A 20,203-nucleotide genomic window follows, 5' to 3' on the forward strand; every position below is an offset into this window, starting at 1 on the left:
GGTGGATTCCAAATATGAAGGCTCAAATGATGCATGCTAACCTGCCACTTAGGCACAGCTGGAGGTGAATTCGGTGCCAGCACTTAGAGCAGCAGTCTTAAAGCAGCTGCTTCACTGCTCCCTTCTTCCTATTGAACTATGAACCTGAGCTATAAGGTATTACAAACCCGATCTTGCTATATCTCTGAATGTACATCACTAAACAATGCTCTTCCCTACTCCAAATGAGTATGTCCCTCCTTCTCTGCAGGGAAGATGCAGGGAACTCTTTCATTGCAGAGGGAGTGTCAGGGCTGGGGGGCTGTGGAGGAGCACCCGAAGGAAGGACTTGTGTGGGAGGAGTGCTTCCTGCTGCATACCAAAAATTCAGTGCCAGGTCTTATGGAAGGGTTTATTTACACAACTGGTTAAGTTGCTTTTCACCCACTCACACACATCCTCTCACAGATTCCAGTTGTCTACTCTCAGGCGCGTGTTTCCGCATTGCCTGCTGGAAAACTCTCAGTTTTTCGGTAGCAGATGGTAATGCCATCAGACAGCACTTCCCTGCCTTGTAGAGACAGCAGGACTTCGGGGTTTTCCCTGGCCGTTCTCACTCTCCAGGTGGACGCGAGGAGCCGCAGCGTCCGTTCCCTTTCCACGGGTCGGGGCACAGTGCTTTGTGCCGGGGCTGCGCCTCACCACAGCAGCCTACTCTGAGGGGAGTCCGTGGGGACTTGCAGGCCATTTACGTGAGTTGATTTTCCTTATGACCTCCCACATGCATGTCTTCATTTCCCGCTCTTCCGCGCCAATGACTTTGTGACTGGTCTCTATGTCGTACTTTCACGACACCGACCAACAGCGAGGATTCCCAGCTTCTCCTTTGCCTCACTGCCCACCCCGGCAGCTGCTGTCCTCGCTGGGCACGGCGCGGTTCGCGAGGTGCGCCGGGACAGCGAGAGACAAGGGCAAAACCAACGCAGCCCCGAGTCCCCCGGCCTGAAGCCGGAACCGGTAAAGTAGGTGGGAGGTTCGGGCCGGGGCCACTCCCAGGGCTGCGGCCTCGGGGCGGTTCGGCGAGTGGGCAGCGGGGGCTGAAACCCCCGCCCGCCCGCGCGCGGAGAGGGTCCTTCCCGTATGGGGCTTCCTCAGGGCCGGAGCCTCCGCGGCGCCGTCGGGCGCTCTAGGTTCCACCTCGCCCCGCTACCACCGAGCAGGGACGCGCCGGCGCCAGAGCGGCACCGGAAGCGGTTGCCGGAAGCTGCCGCTCCGCGCCGCGGGGCGATGGCGGCAGGGGGACCCTGAGGCGGCGCCATGTACTCGGGTGCCGCCGCCGCGGGACCGCCGCGCCGGGACTTCATCTCCGTCACTCTCGGCCCGGAGGAGGCGGTCGGGGTCGGTGGCTACAACAACGGCAAGGCCTGGCGGCGGCGCTCCTGCTGGCGGGTGAGGGCCACGCGGGGAGCTGTGCGGTACCGGGGGTATCCCCGGGCTGGGTGCGGGGGGTACCTGGCGATGGGGGAGGGCAATTTAGCGGCCAGAAGCGTCCCTGGGCTTAGGTGCAGCTGGAGTGTCGTGGGCGATCTGGCGTGGTCCCCCAGTTCTGAGTCGGGCTGAGGCCACGGCCGTAGGCCTCGGGCGCTGGGTCGGCCCCGCGCAGGACTCCGCTCTCGGAGTGCCCGCGGGGCTGCTCTCCGTGGGGTAGGGGTGTGTAAGGCGCGGTGTGAGGCTGAGGCATCTCCACGTCATGTCTTTATTTTCACGAACAGAGCTGGGACGGGGGCATACGGTAAAGACCTGTCCTCTGCTTTTGGACGTTTGAGGGTCAACGCTGCGCTCTCTGGACAGGAATGAGGGGAATGAGATTTGGTTTCTGTGCCTTTGTTCCCTGCGTTAAGGCTTAAGGAGAGTGTCCTGTCTTCTGTCCTAGGAGAGTAAAGGCAACAGTTCTACTTTCAGTGTGAAAGCTGAGTGTGAGGAGAGGGGTTCTCTGGTAGAGGTCTGGGAAGTGACCTTTTGTCTGCTTGTGGGTAGAATGGGCAGGCAGCTTCATGTGGGATGGGAGTCTTGGGCTGGAGAGTCTTGTGAGGAAGGAGTGAGTCAAAGAGACAAGATAGCTCTTGTTACAGGTAGGAGATGATGTATAGTCACCTACAGAGGCTTCACAGGTCATCAGATGAAGTGTATGAAGAACCTGTTTAGGCACACGGTCCCACAGTTTTGTTTTTATTACCAGCTAGAGAGGTATGAGCCCGAGTCATCATCGTTAATTTTATCCTTATTCTCTGTGAGCAAAAAAACCCAGTAAGTGGTGAATGCCCTCACACGTTCTGTTCTTGTGCCTTACTCCTACCCTTTGCGAGACACCACAGTTAAAGCTTCTTTTTCCATCCTACCTTGATGAACCACAGGGCTGCTGGATTTGAAGCATCTTTCTGCAGTGGGAAGAGGGTTATACAGTTTTCCCAGGAGGTAGAACTGAAGATGACACAGTGGGACCAGCATCTTGCAGTGTGCACAGAAAAGGGTGTATAGTATTACTGTACAGTCAACAGTGCAGGTGGAAGTCAGGAAACTGTACCATGGGACTCAGAGTGTCACATTGATACTGTTGTTCTCCACCGAGACATTTCCGGCCTCTGCCTGTTGCTAAGAGGATGAGGACTGTGGGAAGTACTGTGTGGTTTGTGGGAAAGGTTGCTCCCAAGTGTAGCATTAGCGATGAAGTTCCCTCTCTGTATACCCAAATCAGTAGTGAATTTCAGGAGACTGTTGGAAAAGTAACAGTGATAATTTAGCACTTAATGTTTAACTCCAACTTCTCTCTCTGTAAATGGAAGTTATTGTATCTTGGCCTCTTTCAGGTTAATGTAATTTGCTGTTAATTTTTCAGTGATTGTTGTGTATAATCTAGTCATTGTTGTATATAATCTAATGTTAACAATACATTTTTGCCCAGGACTAAGCTTGAAAATTGTGGGTTTGTCTTGCTCATTGTTTTGGTGTTTTACTTCATTTTCACTTTGCTGCAGGTTGGTGGCTTATTTTTTTGTGGTGCAGAACTTGTTCTGTGTGACAGTTCCCACGCTTGTCAGAGCCTGGATACCTGACTTCTCTTTCACAAATTGACAGAATATTCTGGTTTGGAAGGGACCCACTCTCTGAGCAATCGGCCTATAAAAGGATCAAACCCACAACCTTTCCAGTGATCGGTGCTCAGCTTATTTTGAACCTTTCTTTACTGCAGGAACAGTTTTAGTTTTCCTACCATTTTCTTCTGTTTCTAATTTTGCATGTGAACTCTGCAGTCCCTCCCCAGCCAGGAGGAAAGAGGCCTTTGGCTGATTTCCCAGTTGATAGCTGGGCAGGTGCTCAGGTCAGTCAGTGGAGATTGTGCTCAAAATCAGCTGTAGTTGAAGCTTTCTGGGAGTCTTGGCATTTGGCAGGTTCTGAGGTTCTTGCAGCAAGTGGCTCTTATGTTTTTGTGAGCTTCTTATGCTAGCTGGTTGGATTTCTTTTTTCTCTTCATCGAAGAAAATAAGCAATGGATATATGCAGTTGGAAACAGGATAAAATTAAACCTACTCAGTTTTGTGGGTTTTAATCTGAATGAACCAATAACAGTTTGTTTTTAACCAAGTAGGATCTTAATGTCATGCTAAATATTCTTTCTTTCACTTTTCTCTCCTAAAGAAATGGAAGCAGCTGTCCCGACTCCAGCGGAGTGTCATTCTCTTCCTGTTTGCATTCTTGGCAGTGTGTGGAGTAATTTCGTACACAAGCGTGGGGGAAGCATGGAAAAGTATGTGTTCTGTACAGCTCAGAATTGCCAGAATGAGGTGTTAGAGTTAGGAGATTGTTGTGGGTCTTATAATCAGTTTTCATTTCCATTGGTAATGACTGGGTGTATTCATTAAAGTGCAATTCTGAGATGATTTTATGTGATGTTTGAATTACGTGATTCTTAATCAAAAATATTTTTGTATGCCTTTGCTTTCTTTATCTTGACTAGAGCAACATTTTGTTTTAGTTGATGTCTCGGTTTCAGCCAGGATAGTTAACTTGTTGAAGTAGCTGGGAGAGGGTGTAGCTAAGCCCTGGATGTTATTCTGTACCGCATCAGTCATTGCTGGGCATGGGAGAGGGGAGAAAGGAACTCTCTGTGCCAGGGAAAAGGGGTTCCTTCTGGTAGAGAGAACATGGCAGGAGCAGCTGTCTGTATTCTTGCCTTCGTGTAAATAGTTTCTTTTCCTTATACCTTTTTTTATTAATACTGCTGGCCTTACTGTTTGTTTTCTTATTTCATTACTGTTTCCCCAAAATTGTTCTTATCTCAACCTGTGATCTTTGCCTTTTGTGCCTCCAATTTTCAACTCATCCACCCCAGAGGGAAGGGGAACGGGAAGGGGAAAACAGACAAGGGAAAGAGAATGGCAGTGTGCTTTCTGTGGTTTCAGGGAACTCTGAATTGGGGAGTACCATTCCTAAACTATGACAGTTGGTTAAGATTTGAAGGTTTCGAGTGTGTTTTTTTATTATGTTTGTATGTAGATACAGGTAGCTTAAACCTAAGCACTAGAATAAGGTAATCCTCTCTTGGTTTTGACTTCCTGTCAGTTTAGACATTCCAGGCATTTGTGTAATACTAATGCATATTTACCTCTGATATTATGGATTGTATTGAAAAACTGAAATAGTAGCAATTTTAAAATTCCCTGTGTGCCTTTTAGCAGCCTTCTTTTATATTGGGGAGAGGATTAATACCAAAATACACTTTGTATCTAGCAATTAGTGTGTGTTTATCAATGTTTTGTGGATGCAAACAGTTTGTGGAGGTGCATCTACTACTTGAATACAGCAAACTGTTACAAATTTATAACTGCAGCCTTAACTGTTGATTCCATATGCTAAGTATGTGTATATGAGTATTCCTTTGTGTGTCTAGCTATAACAAACAAATTGTTGGATGATCAGAGGACAGAACAAGAAATTCCTAGATTAAAGCTGGCAAATCCAGCTGTTCTGCCAGCGCCCCAGAAAGCAGATGCCAACCATGGAGACTACCCTGAGCTTTCACTGCAGGTAATGCGAGAAAAAATTTGTTTTCTAATGCCACAAAGAGTTTGTGAAGGCAAATTGTGCTTGGTTCCAGCAGTTGTTGTGGAGGAAGGAGTTAAAACTTGGAATAAGCGTGCTCTTGGTGGAATGCTGTCCTCTCAGGAAGGGTTTTGGTGTAGTATTTCTTGCCTTTGTATTTTTTATTTACATGTTCTGTATGCTGTTTTTCACTCATTGCTCTGCCAAGGAGTGCCGGGACTTTAGGTCACAGTGACCTCTTACTTGAGGCTTCGCTTGTGCTGTATGCATCAGTCTCCACTCTTGTGAGGAGCCTGGAGTCATGGTTTATCTGGGAGCTTGAGAAATAGCATCAGAAAGAGCAGATGATAGGAGGTTTTGAAGGGTTACGTTTGTGGGGAATGCAGTGGGAAAGGAACATCAACTGTGTGAATTAGTAGAGCAAAGGAATACTGGTTACTGTGTCGTTTGTCATGGATTTATCTCATGAATTCAGGGATTTTCAGTTAACGAATACAAAATTTTGTGTGAAATATTTTCTTCATCATGCAAAAATGTACATGTATAGTAATTCTTAGTATTTACACTGGCATTGTGGAAACTTTTTTTTGTGTTCTTTTTGCCAATTCTCGTAAATTTACTGTGCCTAATAAAAGGGAATCAAATATCTTTACAATCCTTTGTCACTGCCTCGTGTTAAACGAATACTGGTAGCAGTAGAGGTAGTTTAGAAGTAATTTATCAGTGTAAACTTAAGAACTGGATGATTTTACCAAAGGTTTAAAGCAAACAGAAACACAAGGTTTTTAGCATACCTTCCATTCAGGTCAGAATTTGCACGCTGCAAAACAAACAAAATAAGATTTATCTGAATTTATGCTTGCTACTGGAATGATGTTGATTTACAGTTTGAAATTTTACCATCTCTGCAACTTACCAAGCGCATTTTTTTTTTCCCTTTATATTCTCAGAAGCCACCAAAACTGCCTCACGTTCGTCGTGGTCCTTCCAATCTTCAGCTCAAGGCACCATGGAGAGACACGAGGCTGAAGACCCAGTATGATACCATGAGGGCTGTAGAAGGGCTGGTCGAAGTGGATAAAGTAGAGGAAACAGAGAAATCCATTATCAGGTAGAAACATTTCAGGCAAGGTACAGTGCTTCCCCCTTGCCCCCCCAAGATCCATTGAGCGTTGGAGTGAAAATTGTAAGAGCTTTTCATTGTATGCGTCTGAGGTTATTTTCTTTGTTTGCATGGGTTTGTTCTCCGGCCTGGCCTGACAGCTGCTGATATTACTAGGCTGATAGATTTAATTTTGACAAATGTGCAGTTTCTCTTATTTTACTGTTTGTACCAAAAGCTGCAGAGGGTTTGAAGCTGTGCAAGGCCGGCTGTATTTCTAATGCACTTAGGTACTTTTAATGTTCAGGATTCTTCGCGTCCAGAGGTTTCTGCTGTTTGTTGTAATAAATACTAATGTAAGCATCAATATAATAGTGCTGCTGCAAGTGTTTTTGTCCTGGGGCAGGTTTAGAAAGTGATAGCAGTGTCAGTGCTGCTTGTGGGTTGGCGCCACTAAACAGAGCGGGCCCAGGCCGACCAGACAGAACCAACGCATGTGTACGTAGTTGTGCGTGTGTAACACCATGTGCTTACTTCTTTCTTACGAGATAATTCATCCCTTGTACAGGGATGTACAGTATCTAGTAGTATCTTTAACAGAAGATCTGTGCTTATATGGTTATGGAAGTGTTTAGATTTAGGAGTAAGTGAAGGAAAGTAATGCACGTATAGAAAAGTTTACTAAAAGTTCAGCAGAGGTTCTTCAGACTTGGAACACGAAGCTTGAGGTTTTTATGTGTTTAGCACTTTAGCACTGGCTCAGATGAGCTGGTCATAGCATCACAGCTGTGACTGGCTCAGCATTTTGGCTGTCAATATGGTCTGAAAGTGTTTTATTGTTTTGCTTTTGCATGTGCTATAACTTGCAGGGTTAAACAGGTGGTAACAAGAGAACTTGCAAGATCAATGAAAACATAGTGAAGACTAGTTACAAATTTAAAGAATGAAAGTAAGAAATGAAATATGGCATTTATCTAAGAAGGTGTGCTGACTGTAAAGAAGACAGACTTTAAAGGTCCTGTAAGCCTGCTTCCCTTAGGAAGCATATAATGGGCTCAAAGGCAACATACCTATGTATTAAATGGTATGGTCGAGATTGTTTGATCTTGATATGAACTTGGCTTGACTTGAAGTCCATTCTGAAATCTCCATCAGGAGATTCTTCATAAAAACCTGTAAAAACTGTCTTACCCATCTGTGGTGGCAGAGAAGGCTTGTGTTCCCTTGATAGCAGAGTTAGTAGTTTGAGCATCTCATCCTTTGTGCTTAATGATGAGTTTTGGTGATCATCATTTATGTGGTACTATTTAGCATTAGTAGCTACTGTGGTAATTTCAAAGCTGGTAGATAACAAGTTGCCTGTAATACAGCATTTTCAGGTGTTTGATTTATTTTAAGAAGTTTTTTATTAAATTCCATTGCCAAGATATTTAATGAATTTCTAAGAGCTTGTAACACACATTTCTTAATCAAGTAAAATTTCTCTGCGAAGAAAATTTCTTTGAACGGAAAACTTACCTAGTGGGCAACATAGCTGTTTTGTTCATTGATACAAAATCTAACTTCTGTTTCATCAAAGTATCGTGTGATAAAGGAAATGCAGAGATAAGTCCCATTCACTTGCATGATTTTCTGTGACCAAAATAAATCTTAATTACAGTCCCTTGTATTTGCAGCTGGAGAGGAGCAGTGATAGAACCTGACCAAAGCACTGAACCTCCATCCAATAAAATAACAGAACCAGAAAAACATTCATCTGTGGAAGCTGAAGACCAGAAAGAAGCAGGTAAATAGCTAATGATACCTTTTTTTGTTTGCTTTTATGGTTTAAGTTGTGCAGTTTCTCCCCATACACATTATTTTATTTATTTATTTTGATTAAAGGAAACAAAAAGCGTAGGAGAGATTGCTTGCCTGGAACATCCTAATTTTCTAGTGTTCTTGTTTCACTATGCCAGCCTTCATGCTTGTTAGCCTTCAGAATTTGAGAATAAATTTTAGAGACAAATCTTCTAAATACAGCCTCTGGGAGGAGGCAGGACAGGATAACCTTGAGAAGGAGGCCATGAAAGAGAGAGCTTACTTTTCAGCTGTGCCTTTCCTTTTGTTCTGCAAATGCAGGGAAAGTGACTTCCTCCCTGAACTGAATGGAACTCTTTTTAAGGCTCACCAGAAAGGTGCAGAAGTTGTTTTTGAAGTTGCTGCGCTTGTGGAACAAAGAACCTGTTGTTCCTTTTTCTGGGTTCAGAAAAGAAACCGGGAAGTTCTGGTGTGATAAACGTGACATACTTCAGTGTGATGTATTTGCACTTCTGCAAGCTTAATATTTATGGAGTTAGTTATGCTGCTCAGTGTTTCCCACTCTAGAAGTGTTTTTTCGTAATTTTTCAAAATTTCATCTAACGGCTTGAAAGTTTTCGTGTTCAGTGTGTAACATGAGCTCCGCTTCATGGCACATTGCAAGCAAAAAAACAGTACACCTATGGAAAAGAAATGGTTTTACCAAGATGGAAAATGTAAATTTTCTTTCTATTTTGGTATTAAATAGAAAGTTCAATAGAATAATTTTGTAGAACTGATTTTAAATTTAACAGAAAGCAGTTAGTAAGGGAGGGAGGATGAAGAAAAAATGTTATGTGTCGAATTAGCTAAGAATTTTATTGTTAAGCATATGTATTCGGTACCTGAATTGCCATGGATCTTAATCTGGTGTTTCCTGACTTTCATCTCTTTGAGCTTTAGTGATACTCATCTACAACTGTGCTTGTGATTATTTTAATGTTTTATTTGTAGAAGTGACAGTTTTGTTGCCAGGGAGAAATCTCTTTCTGCTTGGCTGAGTTGCTGACTGCAAACACTAACTGGTTATTCTGCAGTGGAAAGGCTGTTCTGAAAAGAGTGCAAGGGTGTTTTTAACATTGCGCTGATCAGTTAGTTTGGAAAAAAAATTATTTTCGGTGGAATGCAGTAAAGTGGTGTGTAGTAGAGCTTCATCGGTGCCCTGCAGAAGTCCTGAGCAAGGTGCTCTTTCTCCTTTACAGTGCCCATCAATGAGCGCCAGCTGGCTGTGATTGAAGCCTTCCGCCATGCCTGGAAAGGGTACAAGGATTTTGCCTGGGGCCACGATGAGCTGAAGCCTTTGTCCAAGTCCTACAGTGAGTGGTTTGGACTTGGGCTTACCTTGATTGACGCTTTGGATACCTTGTGGATTTTAGGCTTAAAAGAAGGTAATTTTTTTTCCTCTTCCTTTTTTTCCCTCTAAAATAATTTCTTAATTTTTCTTCAGGCAGTGCACATTCAGAGTTCTTTGAGGGGAATATTTATTGCATGTGGCCTATAAATTCAGCTTTCCTGTGAGGGTAAATACATGCATACATATATATGTATATGTAATGTATATATCTGGTAGAATTTGAGGGATGTTTTAATAAACTTTCTGGTCTTTGTTTCTGTACTAAAGCCGCTATGCCATTATACAGCCACTGGAGGCTTTCTGCCCATCACTCTTGGGTAGTTTCCCAGTATGTTCCTTGCTTGTTTTATCACACCTAATATCAATACTTCTTCTATGGCTTTAAGAAAGCTATAAGAAATCCATGGTTGGAGAAAGGGAATGCTCAGTACCTCTTTCCTGAATTGTTTTGCTGTCTGTATTTTTGAGAGTTATTCTGGAAATGAGCGTGTTATAAAACTTTTGAACAGATTTTAAAAAGTAAGCCAAAAAATTTTTGCAGTTCTGTTGCAAAAATCTTAAATGCTTAATCAGTGTTTAAGACCATTTTTTTGTTGTTGGCTGTTTGGGTTGGTTGGGATTTTGTTTTTTGGTGATGCAGAGGGTTTTTTTTAATGGTATTTAAAATTTTCTGGAACTGTATCTATTTAACTGTGGTAGATAGCCACCTTTGTAAACTTTTATTAATCTTGCAGCATTTTTTGTCAAGATGGGAAGAACAGAGCTGCCAGTGAGGGTACAATAAATACTCCAAGTATTTAATGGTTCTGTCTCTTTTACCTTTGAAGTTTGTGTAAAATAATATGTCATGTGTGTGCAGCCCTAGGCCTGAGCAGGCTATCTTGAAGCTTCATCAAGTTGTCAGTGTGCTGCTCTTTTTTTCGTAGAAAATTAACTGTGAACTGAGTAGAGTTTTTAACATAAATTACTAGTATTTGAGATGTGTTGAAAATGGATTCTTGGTGAGGGATTCTATTCCTATTCTATTCTATTCTATTTCTATGTCTATTTCTATTATATTCTATTTCTATTCTATTCTATTCTACAGTTCTGCTGACTGCCTTAGAGAGCTCCTGGAATTTCTTCTGTATAACAAATGCTATGTAAATGCAAGTTCTGTTTGAGGCTGCCAGTCTTTCTTATCAGAAAGCAACAGCTTCTGTGGCAGAGAACTCTGCCTTTTTTGTTGTACTGCTGACAACACTGACTGGAGATTGTTAGTAATTCCTCTCAATGTGCCTAACATCCTGTATTTGCCCAGCTTCCAAGACCAGAGGGTGCAAAGGCATCGGAGTTCATCTCCTAAGGAATACCTTCCATTTCTGGCAAGCTGGTTGTTCTGCTGCTTCTCACAAGCAGGAGTTTCCAGAAGCTCTGAGATCTCTGAAATAGCTCAGCCTCCAGTTGTGAGGGCTAAGCTGACTCACGTGCACCACGGAGAGAGACCCTTTGCCAAAGCAGTCATTGAGTGATACTGTGATACCAGCTGCTATGCTGGTTGATGAACCTAATATGGCTTTTCTTTTAACCTTTCTTTTGAATTAGTAGTGTGATAAACAGCCATTTCTGTTTCTAGGGGAAAAAATTGCAACATCTTGCAGGAAGCAGGCTCCCAAGGACATTGCTAGGCTGTAACTGTTAACTGACAATGTTACCTGTAATCTAGGTAGATAATAGCTTTGGTTGAAAAAGATTTAATTAAAACCATAAGGCTTTGTGGAGGTGTAACTAATTATCTGACAAGTCAAATGGATGGATTTGAAAGATTTAAATTTCTGGACTATTTTACTAAAAAACTCCTCTTATTTCTTCTTTTCTTAAACTGTTAAGGACTTGCTGTTTTGTTGGGTATATCTCTCTGTATGCATCTGTGGTGTGTGCTGAATAAGAATTAAGCCAATGGTAATGAAACTTCTGCCAGGATCTGCTCTTTTTTAATTTTCGATCTAAAATATCTCTGTGGACAAATACAAGAAACTGTCATGGGTCTATGGAGTACTCATGTCTTTAGTTGTTGGAACACACTAGAAGTTCATAACTGGACTACCTTTTATGCTTTGCAGAGTTTGAAGAAGCAAGGAAATGGGTAGCAAATGATTTAATATTTGATAAAAATGTGGATGTGAACCTATTTGAGAGCACTATCCGTATCCTGGGTGGCTTGCTGAGCACCTACCACCTCTCCGGAGATAGCCTTTTTCTGGAAAAAGCTGTGAGTGATTTGACTTACAAGTGAAACTGGGTTTTGTATTCCATATTGGAAATTTGAGGGAAGATTCCTCAGAAAGTTAAACGTTGCTGGTTTTTAACAGTTTCATATTTAGAGTGGTGGGAAAGGCATTTGCCATTAAGCTTTGAAGCCTGCTCAAAGCCTTGCTGTGTTTGTCACCTCTTCGTGTTTGGTTGCTCTTCTGCTGATGAATGGCTGACCAGCAGAAGGTTAATAACACAAAAGAGTAAATAAATTATTGGCAAAGGGTAATAGTTGTCTTTTGTTGCCCTTTCTGTGTGTCTTAACGGCATCAGCCACCACATCAGATCAGCTAGATCAGCCAGTGACTGCATGATAGGCATTGCAGCCTCAGATGAGGCGTGCAGTGCTAAGGACAAGGTGGAAACTCTTCTCATTGCTATGAACGACTGTCACTTTAACAATGACTTTCTAAATTTCTTTAGTTGCTTGCATCATCTAAAACTAAGCCGCTGTTCTCTCCTTTTCTGTCTGCTTTATGAAGAAAATCTAATAGGATGTGCATGTGTATATATGTATTTTTGGTTGGTTTGTTGTTTTGTCTTGCGCTCCTGGGTTTTCTTTAGAAAGACATTGGAAACAGGCTTATGCCAGCATTCAAGACCCCCTCCAAGATACCATATTCTGATGTCAACATTGGTCGGGGCACTGCACATCCCCCTCGCTGGACATCTGACAGCACTGTGGCAGAGGTGACCAGCATTCAGTTGGAATTTAGGGAGCTCTCTCGTCTGACTGGAGATGAGAAATTCCAGGTATGGAAGAATCAGGTGATGTCACTCTCTTTTTCCTTTTCTCTGCAGCTCTACCACTGACTCTTCATCAGTACTCACGGTCTCAGGAGTCTGTAAGTTACGATAAAGAAGTTGTGAAACTCTAGAAAAGGGAAGAAAAAGAAACAAAATATTCCATTATTTTATTGAATACCAAAAGTAGTAGTGGAGATGAGTAATTATTTTTCGTCCTCAGAACTAGCTTTTAACTAAAAAAACCCATAATTTCTGAGCGTGGTTTCTTGATACCGTTTTCTGTATGCAGAGAACAAAACCAAAATGTTACCATCCAAGGAACTAAAATGTCACTCGCTAGATGAGAGTCCGAGAGCAGGTCACTGTAGAGGGAAACGTTAGTTGAAATAAAAAGAATTTCAGAGAAAATAATATTTTTCACTTTTCTTTTCGTTTGCTGATGTTATTATTTTGAACTGTATCCACAGCTCAGTGTTGAAGAATGCAGTAATTCAAAGAACCTTTGCTATTCCTAAATAGATCAATGTAGCTGTTACTTTTGCTGGACTTCTACTTTGCGAGTCTGAGTAAATCTGAGCGTCGTAGTACGGGCTTTCGAGTGCGCTTGCCTTCAAGGAAAGGAAACGGTTACAATTGCTTTAGAGTACTTGAACATAGAACACCATATTTTGGGAGTCCAAAAGTCTGAAATCTTGAATTTAACATATTGCTCTAGCTGAACTTGATTCCCCTGAATCTAATTGGGGGGAATAAAAGTTACAGATTTGTTACTGCACTATAGTGACTAGACACAGTTCTGTACCTCATTTATACCTATAGTTTATGTTTGCCGTTCTCTTTCTTGTAGAAAGCCGTAGATGAGGTGATGAAACATGTTCACACACTCCCAGGGAAAAACGATGGGCTCGTGCCTATGTTCATAAACACCAACAGCGGGCAGTTCACCCACCTGGGGGTCTACACTCTGGGAGCCAGAGCTGACAGCTACTACGAGTATCTGCTCAAGCAGTGGATTCAGGGCGGAAAGAAAGAAAATGAGTAAGTTCTTTACACTTCTCCTATTGGTGCGATAATTAGTTGAGCTGTAAAACTCTCCGTTGTAGTTAGCTGCTTAAAGAAAAATAATGCATGTCCCCAAGAGTCAGCTGAACTTACTACTGTTTTTAAAAGCAATCTAAGTGGAAAGAGAGACAGACCTGTGGTAACTTGGTGAACGAACACGAGGAGAGTTAGCCTTAGTCTTAAAACCTCCTCTCCACAAAAACCTTTTATTCCTCAGGCCATCAAATGTGAGGAGCGTCACAGACGGGAGATGAGAATGAAGTGTTTTCGATAGATATTGAGCATAATCAGACACTTTTGAAATACTGTGGGCATTTCCTTTCAACAGCGATGTCTGTTTGCTCTGGGTTTGTTAGTGAAAGGTGAAAGGAGACAGAAGTTCGATGTTCGTGTTGTCTTTTCTTTAATTCCAGAATCCCAGACTGGTTTGGGTTGGAAGGGATCTTGAAGCCCATCCAGTTCCACCCCTGCCACGGGCAGGGACACATTCCACTATCCCAGATTGCTCCAAGCCCCATTCAGTTTGGCCTGGGACAATTCCAGGGATGGGGCAGCCACAGCCTCTCTGGGCAACCTGTGCCAGGGCCTTCCCACCCTCACAGGGAAGGATTTCTTCCAAATATCCAATATCGATCCACTTGCTTTCAGTTTAAAGACCCTTGCTCGATCACTACGTGCTCTTGCAGAAGGTCCCTCTTCAAGTCTCATATGTTTCTTTTATCTGTTCTGCGTTAATGGAAGAGTGTTTGCAAGGAGGAGTTAGAGATGTTGGAAAAGAAGCTTTGCTTCAAGACAAGTCTGTATATAAGCTGATTATGTTAGATGTTGTTAATTTCAAGGAGTTTAATGCAGACCAAACAAAAATGTGTCAGTTGGAGGCATTTCTGTGTGTCAGAGCAGATGCCTTTCTGCAAACAAAGCTTTTATCACTGCTCTTTCCAAGGCTTACCTTACTGTAAATGGAGAACCAGTGTCCTTGGGACCACAGCGGCATTCTGTGAACCTCACAGTCAACAGGTTGTTTTCCATATTGAAAGTACATGAAAACAAGGAAAAATTTAATTACTGTGAAACAATGTTTCACAATTAAAAAGGTCAGTTGGAAAAGACTGTTCAAACTCTTTGAATCTCCATCTTTGGATGGGGGTACTAAAAAATTAATTGGATAACCACTCAGACAAACTGATGTAATTGCTCTGCCTCAGAAAAGAGGGTTGAAGTGGAGACCTCCAAGAGGTCCATCCCAGCCTAGGTTTGCTGTGATTTCAATAGCTCTGCTTCCAAGGATTTTTGAAGTAAAATCTGGTTATTGCCTAGAAACAGTTACAGGTGTTTTCTTTAATATTTGTGTAAGTACAAAAGTATTACTGTTTACTTTTCAACTAAACCCGGTACTGCTACAGTGTAGTGACAACCAATTAATGTTGCATTGATGGTTACTGAGGGGGTTTTTTAAGTTTCACATTGCATTAAATATTACACTTTAATAACAGTAACAGTTGCCTAAAAGATTGTGCTGAACATCAGCTATGATCAAATGCATTCTGACTGTGTGCATGTGAGCCAACTGGGAATGATTTTTTTCACAGGCTGTTGGAAGATTATATGAGAGCCATAGAAGGAGTGAAAAAGCATCTTCTTCAGAGATCAGAACCCAGGAAGCTTACTTTTGTAGGAGAGCTTGCTCATGGCCATTTCAGTGCCAAGATGGTAAGAAATACAACTGCAAAAGAAAACAGAAAAACCATTACAAACTTTAAATAAAACCCAACACAGAGGCAAATGCAAAGCTTTTCCCCCTCAAAAAACAGCAGCAATGAAGAAAAACAAACAACAAGCAAACAAAACCAACCCGCCCCCCCCCCCCAAAAAAAACCAAAACCTGAAACCCAAGGCAATCTATATATACACATCTGTCCAGTGTGATGGCAGTAATGAATAACTGCCTTGAAGATACTAAACACATGTGTAAACTGGGGGCCTTCTCTATGAGTTACTCAAGTAAACCCATTTTTTTCCTTCAAGACTGAACATTTTGGTGCTGGACCTAAATTCTCTCTCTCTTTTTTCCTTTTTTTCTGTTTTGGTCATAAAATTCCAGTGTCTGAAATTGTTAAGATAATACCTATTTTATGTATTAGTCATTTTCCATAATTCAAAAATATACGTAGAGACTTGAACACCTGTGTTTTCAGATTTGCCTTTGAAAGAAGCATGTCATCTAATATTGTATTATGGGGTTAAAAAAGAAATTAACAATTTTGGAGGTTTCTGCCCATTCATGACATCTTTGTTTTCCTACCTGGAAGATTCTTCAGTAAAACAGTATGCTGTTTGCTGTAGGAAAAATTTTTTATCTTAACCCTCTGCTTCTAATATGTGCATTTTAAGATCTTTCAGTTAAAAATCTCATGCAGTGCAAGTATTGTAGTGTGTGCGGCTTGTGACACACAAGATGGTGATGTATTATTAATGTACATATAGCCTTTCCTCATGTAGTATTTTTAAGATACTCAGTTCTAGTTTTCAGCATGTGCTTTTTGGATCTGAATTTCCCAAAAGCTCTCCAAAAAATCTTCCGTGAATAAGACCAGAGTCCGGGTTTTGGGTAGGGGGGGCTGCCCCATCCCAAGATAGGACAGAGTTGAATTGAGACAGATAGGTTTGGCTTAGGTGTCTGTCCATTTCAGAACACTTCCTTGTGTTTCAGGGAGTCGGGATTTTGCTTTTAATCCATTATTATTGGGTGAAAGGCTGGACGGGTCTCTTATGCTGACCAGCTGGAAAAGTGGGAGATGTTTGGCTCCTATGACTACGCTGGCTTTTACAACCCTCAGCTTTCCCTAAGGACTGGACGAAGCTTTTAAAGGTCCATACAGGGGCATCAGAGTGATTTTACTATGTTTTTGGGTGATGAGACCTAAGCTTGGATTCTGAAAGTTGAGAATCATTTGAGATCCCATATGTGACATTAATCTGAAGTGCTTACTTACTTATATCAGTGGTAGATTAGCCCTAGAGTAAGGACAGCCAAGCCTTTAGGTGGTTCTGTTAACACCCTGCATGAGCTGATATGAAATGTATGCTTCTGGTAAACCAAAAGACACTCTCCTTTCCCTTAATGTGACCTGAGATTTTTTTTTTTTCTGGAACTTTTCGTAAAAACACATTTCTGTAATAATGCTGCCTGCCTCATGTTACATTACATCAGATTTTAAAAAGTTATCCTCATGTTGGTACCAGAAATGTGTTTTGAAGAAGTGAAAGAAAAAAAAAATTAAGAAGACAAAGGTACACTCACAGACCCCCTACCTCCCCTTACCGTTTGATGTGTAACTCTTCAGTAAGAGTTGTCTTGTCTTGCAGGATCACTTGGTTTGCTTCTTGCCGGGTACTTTAGCACTGGGAGCTCACAATGGACTGCCTGCTGATCATATGAAATTGGCTGAAACTCTTATAGAAACCTGCTACCAGATGTATGCTCAAGTAGAGACAGGCCTGAGCCCAGAGATCGTACACTTCAACCTCCATGCACAGAAGGGCCAGAGGGATGTGGAAATCAAGGTAAACAGACAACTGGCCTGAACTCCAGTTCCACAATTTCTCCGTAGCTCTATTCTGCTGTTGAACTCCTGGCCAGTTACTAGGGATGGGGTTTGTCGTGAAGCAGTTAATTCTTTTGCTGCCTTGTCTTCTAGCTGTACCCTAGGCTTTGGTTTTAGTTACCCCGGCAGTATATTTAGAAGCTGACTTATGCTTAGAAAACTCTTAGGAGCAGATGGAGATGTGAATAATTCTTTTTCTCCCTGCTGTATCCTGGAGGAAATTCCCTATCTGAAATACTCTGGCCATTTTTTCTCTTGCAGCCTGCAGACAGGCACAACTTACTGCGACCAGAAACTGTGGAAAGCCTTTTTTATATGTATAGATTCACCGGTGATAAGAAATACCAAGATTGGGGCTGGGAAATCTTGCAGAATTTCAACAGATACACCCGGGTAAGGCCAGTTCATAATGACCTTGTTCTGTCAAGACTGTATTTGCTCACTTTCTTTCTAACACCAACTTGGAAAACATACTGTGTTTCAAGATTCTTCAGATAACTGTGGGGGAATTTGTAAGTATACGCAGAAAAATTGTTTTCTTATGGATGGAGATACCCTGCTTAGTCCACATAGTGAAAGAACTTGTATTATATTGATGAAAGACCTAAATGCAGAAGCTGTAGGCAAGACTACCAAAGTGTTAGAATCTGAAGTTTTTTAGACTTTGGAAGCTGAGAAGGACATGGCTGGATTGAAAGAACTCTTCAATTACAGTTGCCAAAGAAAAAAAAATACCACAAAATGGCATTAATGGTTTAATAGAAGGGTTTTCTATTCACTCTGACTACAGTGCGTGTGGAGATGCCACTGATAATGCCGTGCAAGTGTGGCACCAAGCATCAGTGGTCTGTTCTTAAGAAAATGGATACAAGGCTTGGGCCTACAGCTCTAATGGAGAAATTGCTGGTTCCTTTCAGTTTATTTGTCCAGAAACTTCAAAGGGATGTTCTTTGTGATACCTTTCTACCCTAAGCACAAATGGATATTTTGCTTCATTTATCGTTGTAGTTTCTTTTAAAATGTAATGAGATTTTTTTTTTTCATTACTGAAGCTTTATATGTAAATGAAAACCAAGGATGGAATGAAAAGTATGAAAACATGATGGTCTGTTTTTTACCACTTACCTTCTCCAAGTGCATCTGGGTGTTAGGAAGTAAAAATATATTTTAGGTTATGTAAAGATATAATTTTTTTTTTTTCCCACAGGTTCCTACAGGTGGTTATACTTCCATTAACAACGTTCAGAATCCCAGTAATCCAGAGCCACGGGATAAAATGGAGAGCTTCTTCCTTGGGGAAACACTCAAATACATGTTTCTGCTGTTTTCAGATGACGTAGACTTAATCAACCTTGACAAATACATCTTTAACACGGAGGCTCATCCACTCCCTATCTGGGTGCCAGCATAGACTCTGCATCAATGGATCTTCTTCCAATGGTGGCATTTTTATCTAAAAGTCACTTTACTTTTCAGGGTTTGAGGAGAGATGCTATAATGCACCTTTTTGACTTCAAACAGCAAACAAAAAAGCTTGGGAAAAGCATCTCTGGTTTGAAAAAATCATGTCAGTCTTAAATCTAATCCCTGTTTCTGGGATGGGCAAAGCTGTGCCATATTAAGCTGGTTTCTGGTACTGATGATGAGGTTCAGAAGGTAATTGTAGTGTGGACCATGACATTCTCGGCGCTCTGGTGATCCAGAGCTCACTTACGTCAGTGTTACTAAATGCTCATTAAATACTGGGAATGTAGCGAGTTGGCTTAGGGCACAGTGTTGTTCTCGGAGAGCAGAAGTAAGCCTACGGTTTTCTGGTTTATTCTGGATTCGCTGAAACACTGGATTACAGAGCATTCCTTTGTCAGACTGTGACAGTGGTTCAGGTGGAAAGTGGAATGAACAGCTGTAGTGCTCTCCCAGGGAGAAGCTGTCAGTATAGCTGCTGGTACTCTGATCTCATTCCAAACTCCTGAGCTATGCTGGATCACCTTAGGAGAAGGAAGAGGCAGCAGAGCATCTGTTGTATAGTGTCTTAGTTTTGTAGAGCACTTTGAACAGTCTGTTCAAGCTGTGGCTGAAACGAACGGTGAAAGAGAATTTGCTGCTGGTTTGGCTCAAAGTGGTATATAATTTTGTAGAGGTATTGCAGTTTTTTAACTTCCCTGCAGGAATGCAGGAGATAATGTGAAATGCAAGTAAAACTACTCATGCATTTTATATCTTATTTGCATCAGTTAGACTCAGGTATTCTGACTAAAAGCTGCTTTCTGAGGTTGGGCACTGGGAAAACTTGTGAGCATATTAGGTATCAGCCTCCTTCTGTCCCTCCCCATTCAGATATCACATTTATGGGTGTTTGTTGGCTCAAAACAAGCTTACAACTGTACAGTAAAGTTCCTGTTATTTGTAATTTCTTGGACCGTGGAGAAATTTTCAGTTATTTTTTTCCTTAGAAATACATTGGGTATTTCCAGCAGTAGTGTTAAAAGTAGACAGTCTAAAGGTATTACAGCAGTTCTAGGCCCCAGTAGAACTGGAGAAAGTAATTTTGGTTAGTCGAAGACAAAGTAGACACAGGTTTTTTAAGAATCTTACAGGAGCCCTGGGATCTTTCATTTTTATATGTGCGCATTTACAAATTTTAAGCCATGAATTTGGAAATTAGCTTTCTAGAGTGCTTTTCCTTTTGGATTTGGACTTGGACAGTCCCATATTCACAGATAACATCTCAGAAATGTAATTGCTTATATTTCCAGAAGAGGTTAGTCTCACTGAAAGTCTCCTTCTCCCATCAGTGGGTGTCACGAGGGCCAGGAGCTGCAGTCCCCACTGAATCCAGGGGTCCCTGGCCATTAATGGAGCTGACTGAATTTGACTCTAACGGTTCATTTTCCAGTGGCTGAGGGAGGTATTTTATAGTAATTGTAACCTTTGATTTGCAAAGTAAGATGCTTCTTTATTTGTTTTATGCTTATCCATTCTGTTTGCTGGAGTTACAAGTTACTCTTGGGACCACTATTTTAAGTCTTTTTTATAATATTTATCATTCCACGTACTAGCAGAAATGGAGACGTTCTACAAATTATTTAAATGCGCATTTTTCTGTCATCAGAGGGACTCCGT

The 20,203-nt window shown here is 41.8% G+C and overlaps 1 protein-coding gene across 2 annotated transcripts; it reads left to right on the top strand.

The window, feature by feature from the left end:
• The first annotated feature begins 1,096 nt into the window (after window positions 1-1,096).
• MAN1B1 (mannosidase alpha class 1B member 1) lies at window positions 1,097-20,197 on the top strand. 2 transcript variants are annotated; one of them, XM_014256318.2, is made up of 13 exons: window positions 1,099-1,428; window positions 3,676-3,784; window positions 4,928-5,064; window positions 6,030-6,190; window positions 7,858-7,967; window positions 9,223-9,408; window positions 11,477-11,625; window positions 12,231-12,419; window positions 13,261-13,451; window positions 15,065-15,185; window positions 16,842-17,039; window positions 17,342-17,473; window positions 18,288-20,197. In XM_014256318.2, exons 1-13 carry the CDS (start codon window positions 1,297-1,299, stop codon window positions 18,489-18,491), a joined length of 2,019 nt encoding a protein of 672 aa, XP_014111793.2. In that variant the 5' UTR covers window positions 1,099-1,296; the 3' UTR covers window positions 18,492-20,197. The 2 variants fall into 2 exon arrangements, with proteins under 2 accessions (XP_014111794.2, XP_014111793.2); XM_014256319.2 differs by lacking the exons at window positions 3,676-3,784; window positions 4,928-5,064 and having other exon boundaries at window positions 1,097-1,428.
• Window positions 20,198-20,203: the final 6 nt, after the last annotated feature.

The sequence above is a fragment of the Pseudopodoces humilis genome, chromosome 22, assembly GCF_049639895.1.
Source record: "Pseudopodoces humilis isolate 2021_Gansu_Grassland_sample_001 chromosome 22, ASM4963989v1, whole genome shotgun sequence".
In the NCBI taxonomy this organism is placed as follows: domain Eukaryota; kingdom Metazoa; phylum Chordata; class Aves; order Passeriformes; family Paridae; genus Pseudopodoces; species Pseudopodoces humilis.

Coding starts and splice junctions, on each gene's coding strand:
- MAN1B1 (XM_014256318.2), top strand. CDS start 1,297: ATGTACTCGGGTGCCGCCGCCGCGGGACCGCCGCGCCGGGACTTCATC. Junction 5,065..6,029: donor ACCCTGAGCTTTCACTGCAG/GTAATGCGAGAA, acceptor TTATATTCTCAG/AAGCCACCAAAACTGCCTCA. Junction 12,420..13,260: donor CTGGAGATGAGAAATTCCAG/GTATGGAAGAAT, acceptor TCTTTCTTGTAG/AAAGCCGTAGATGAGGTGAT.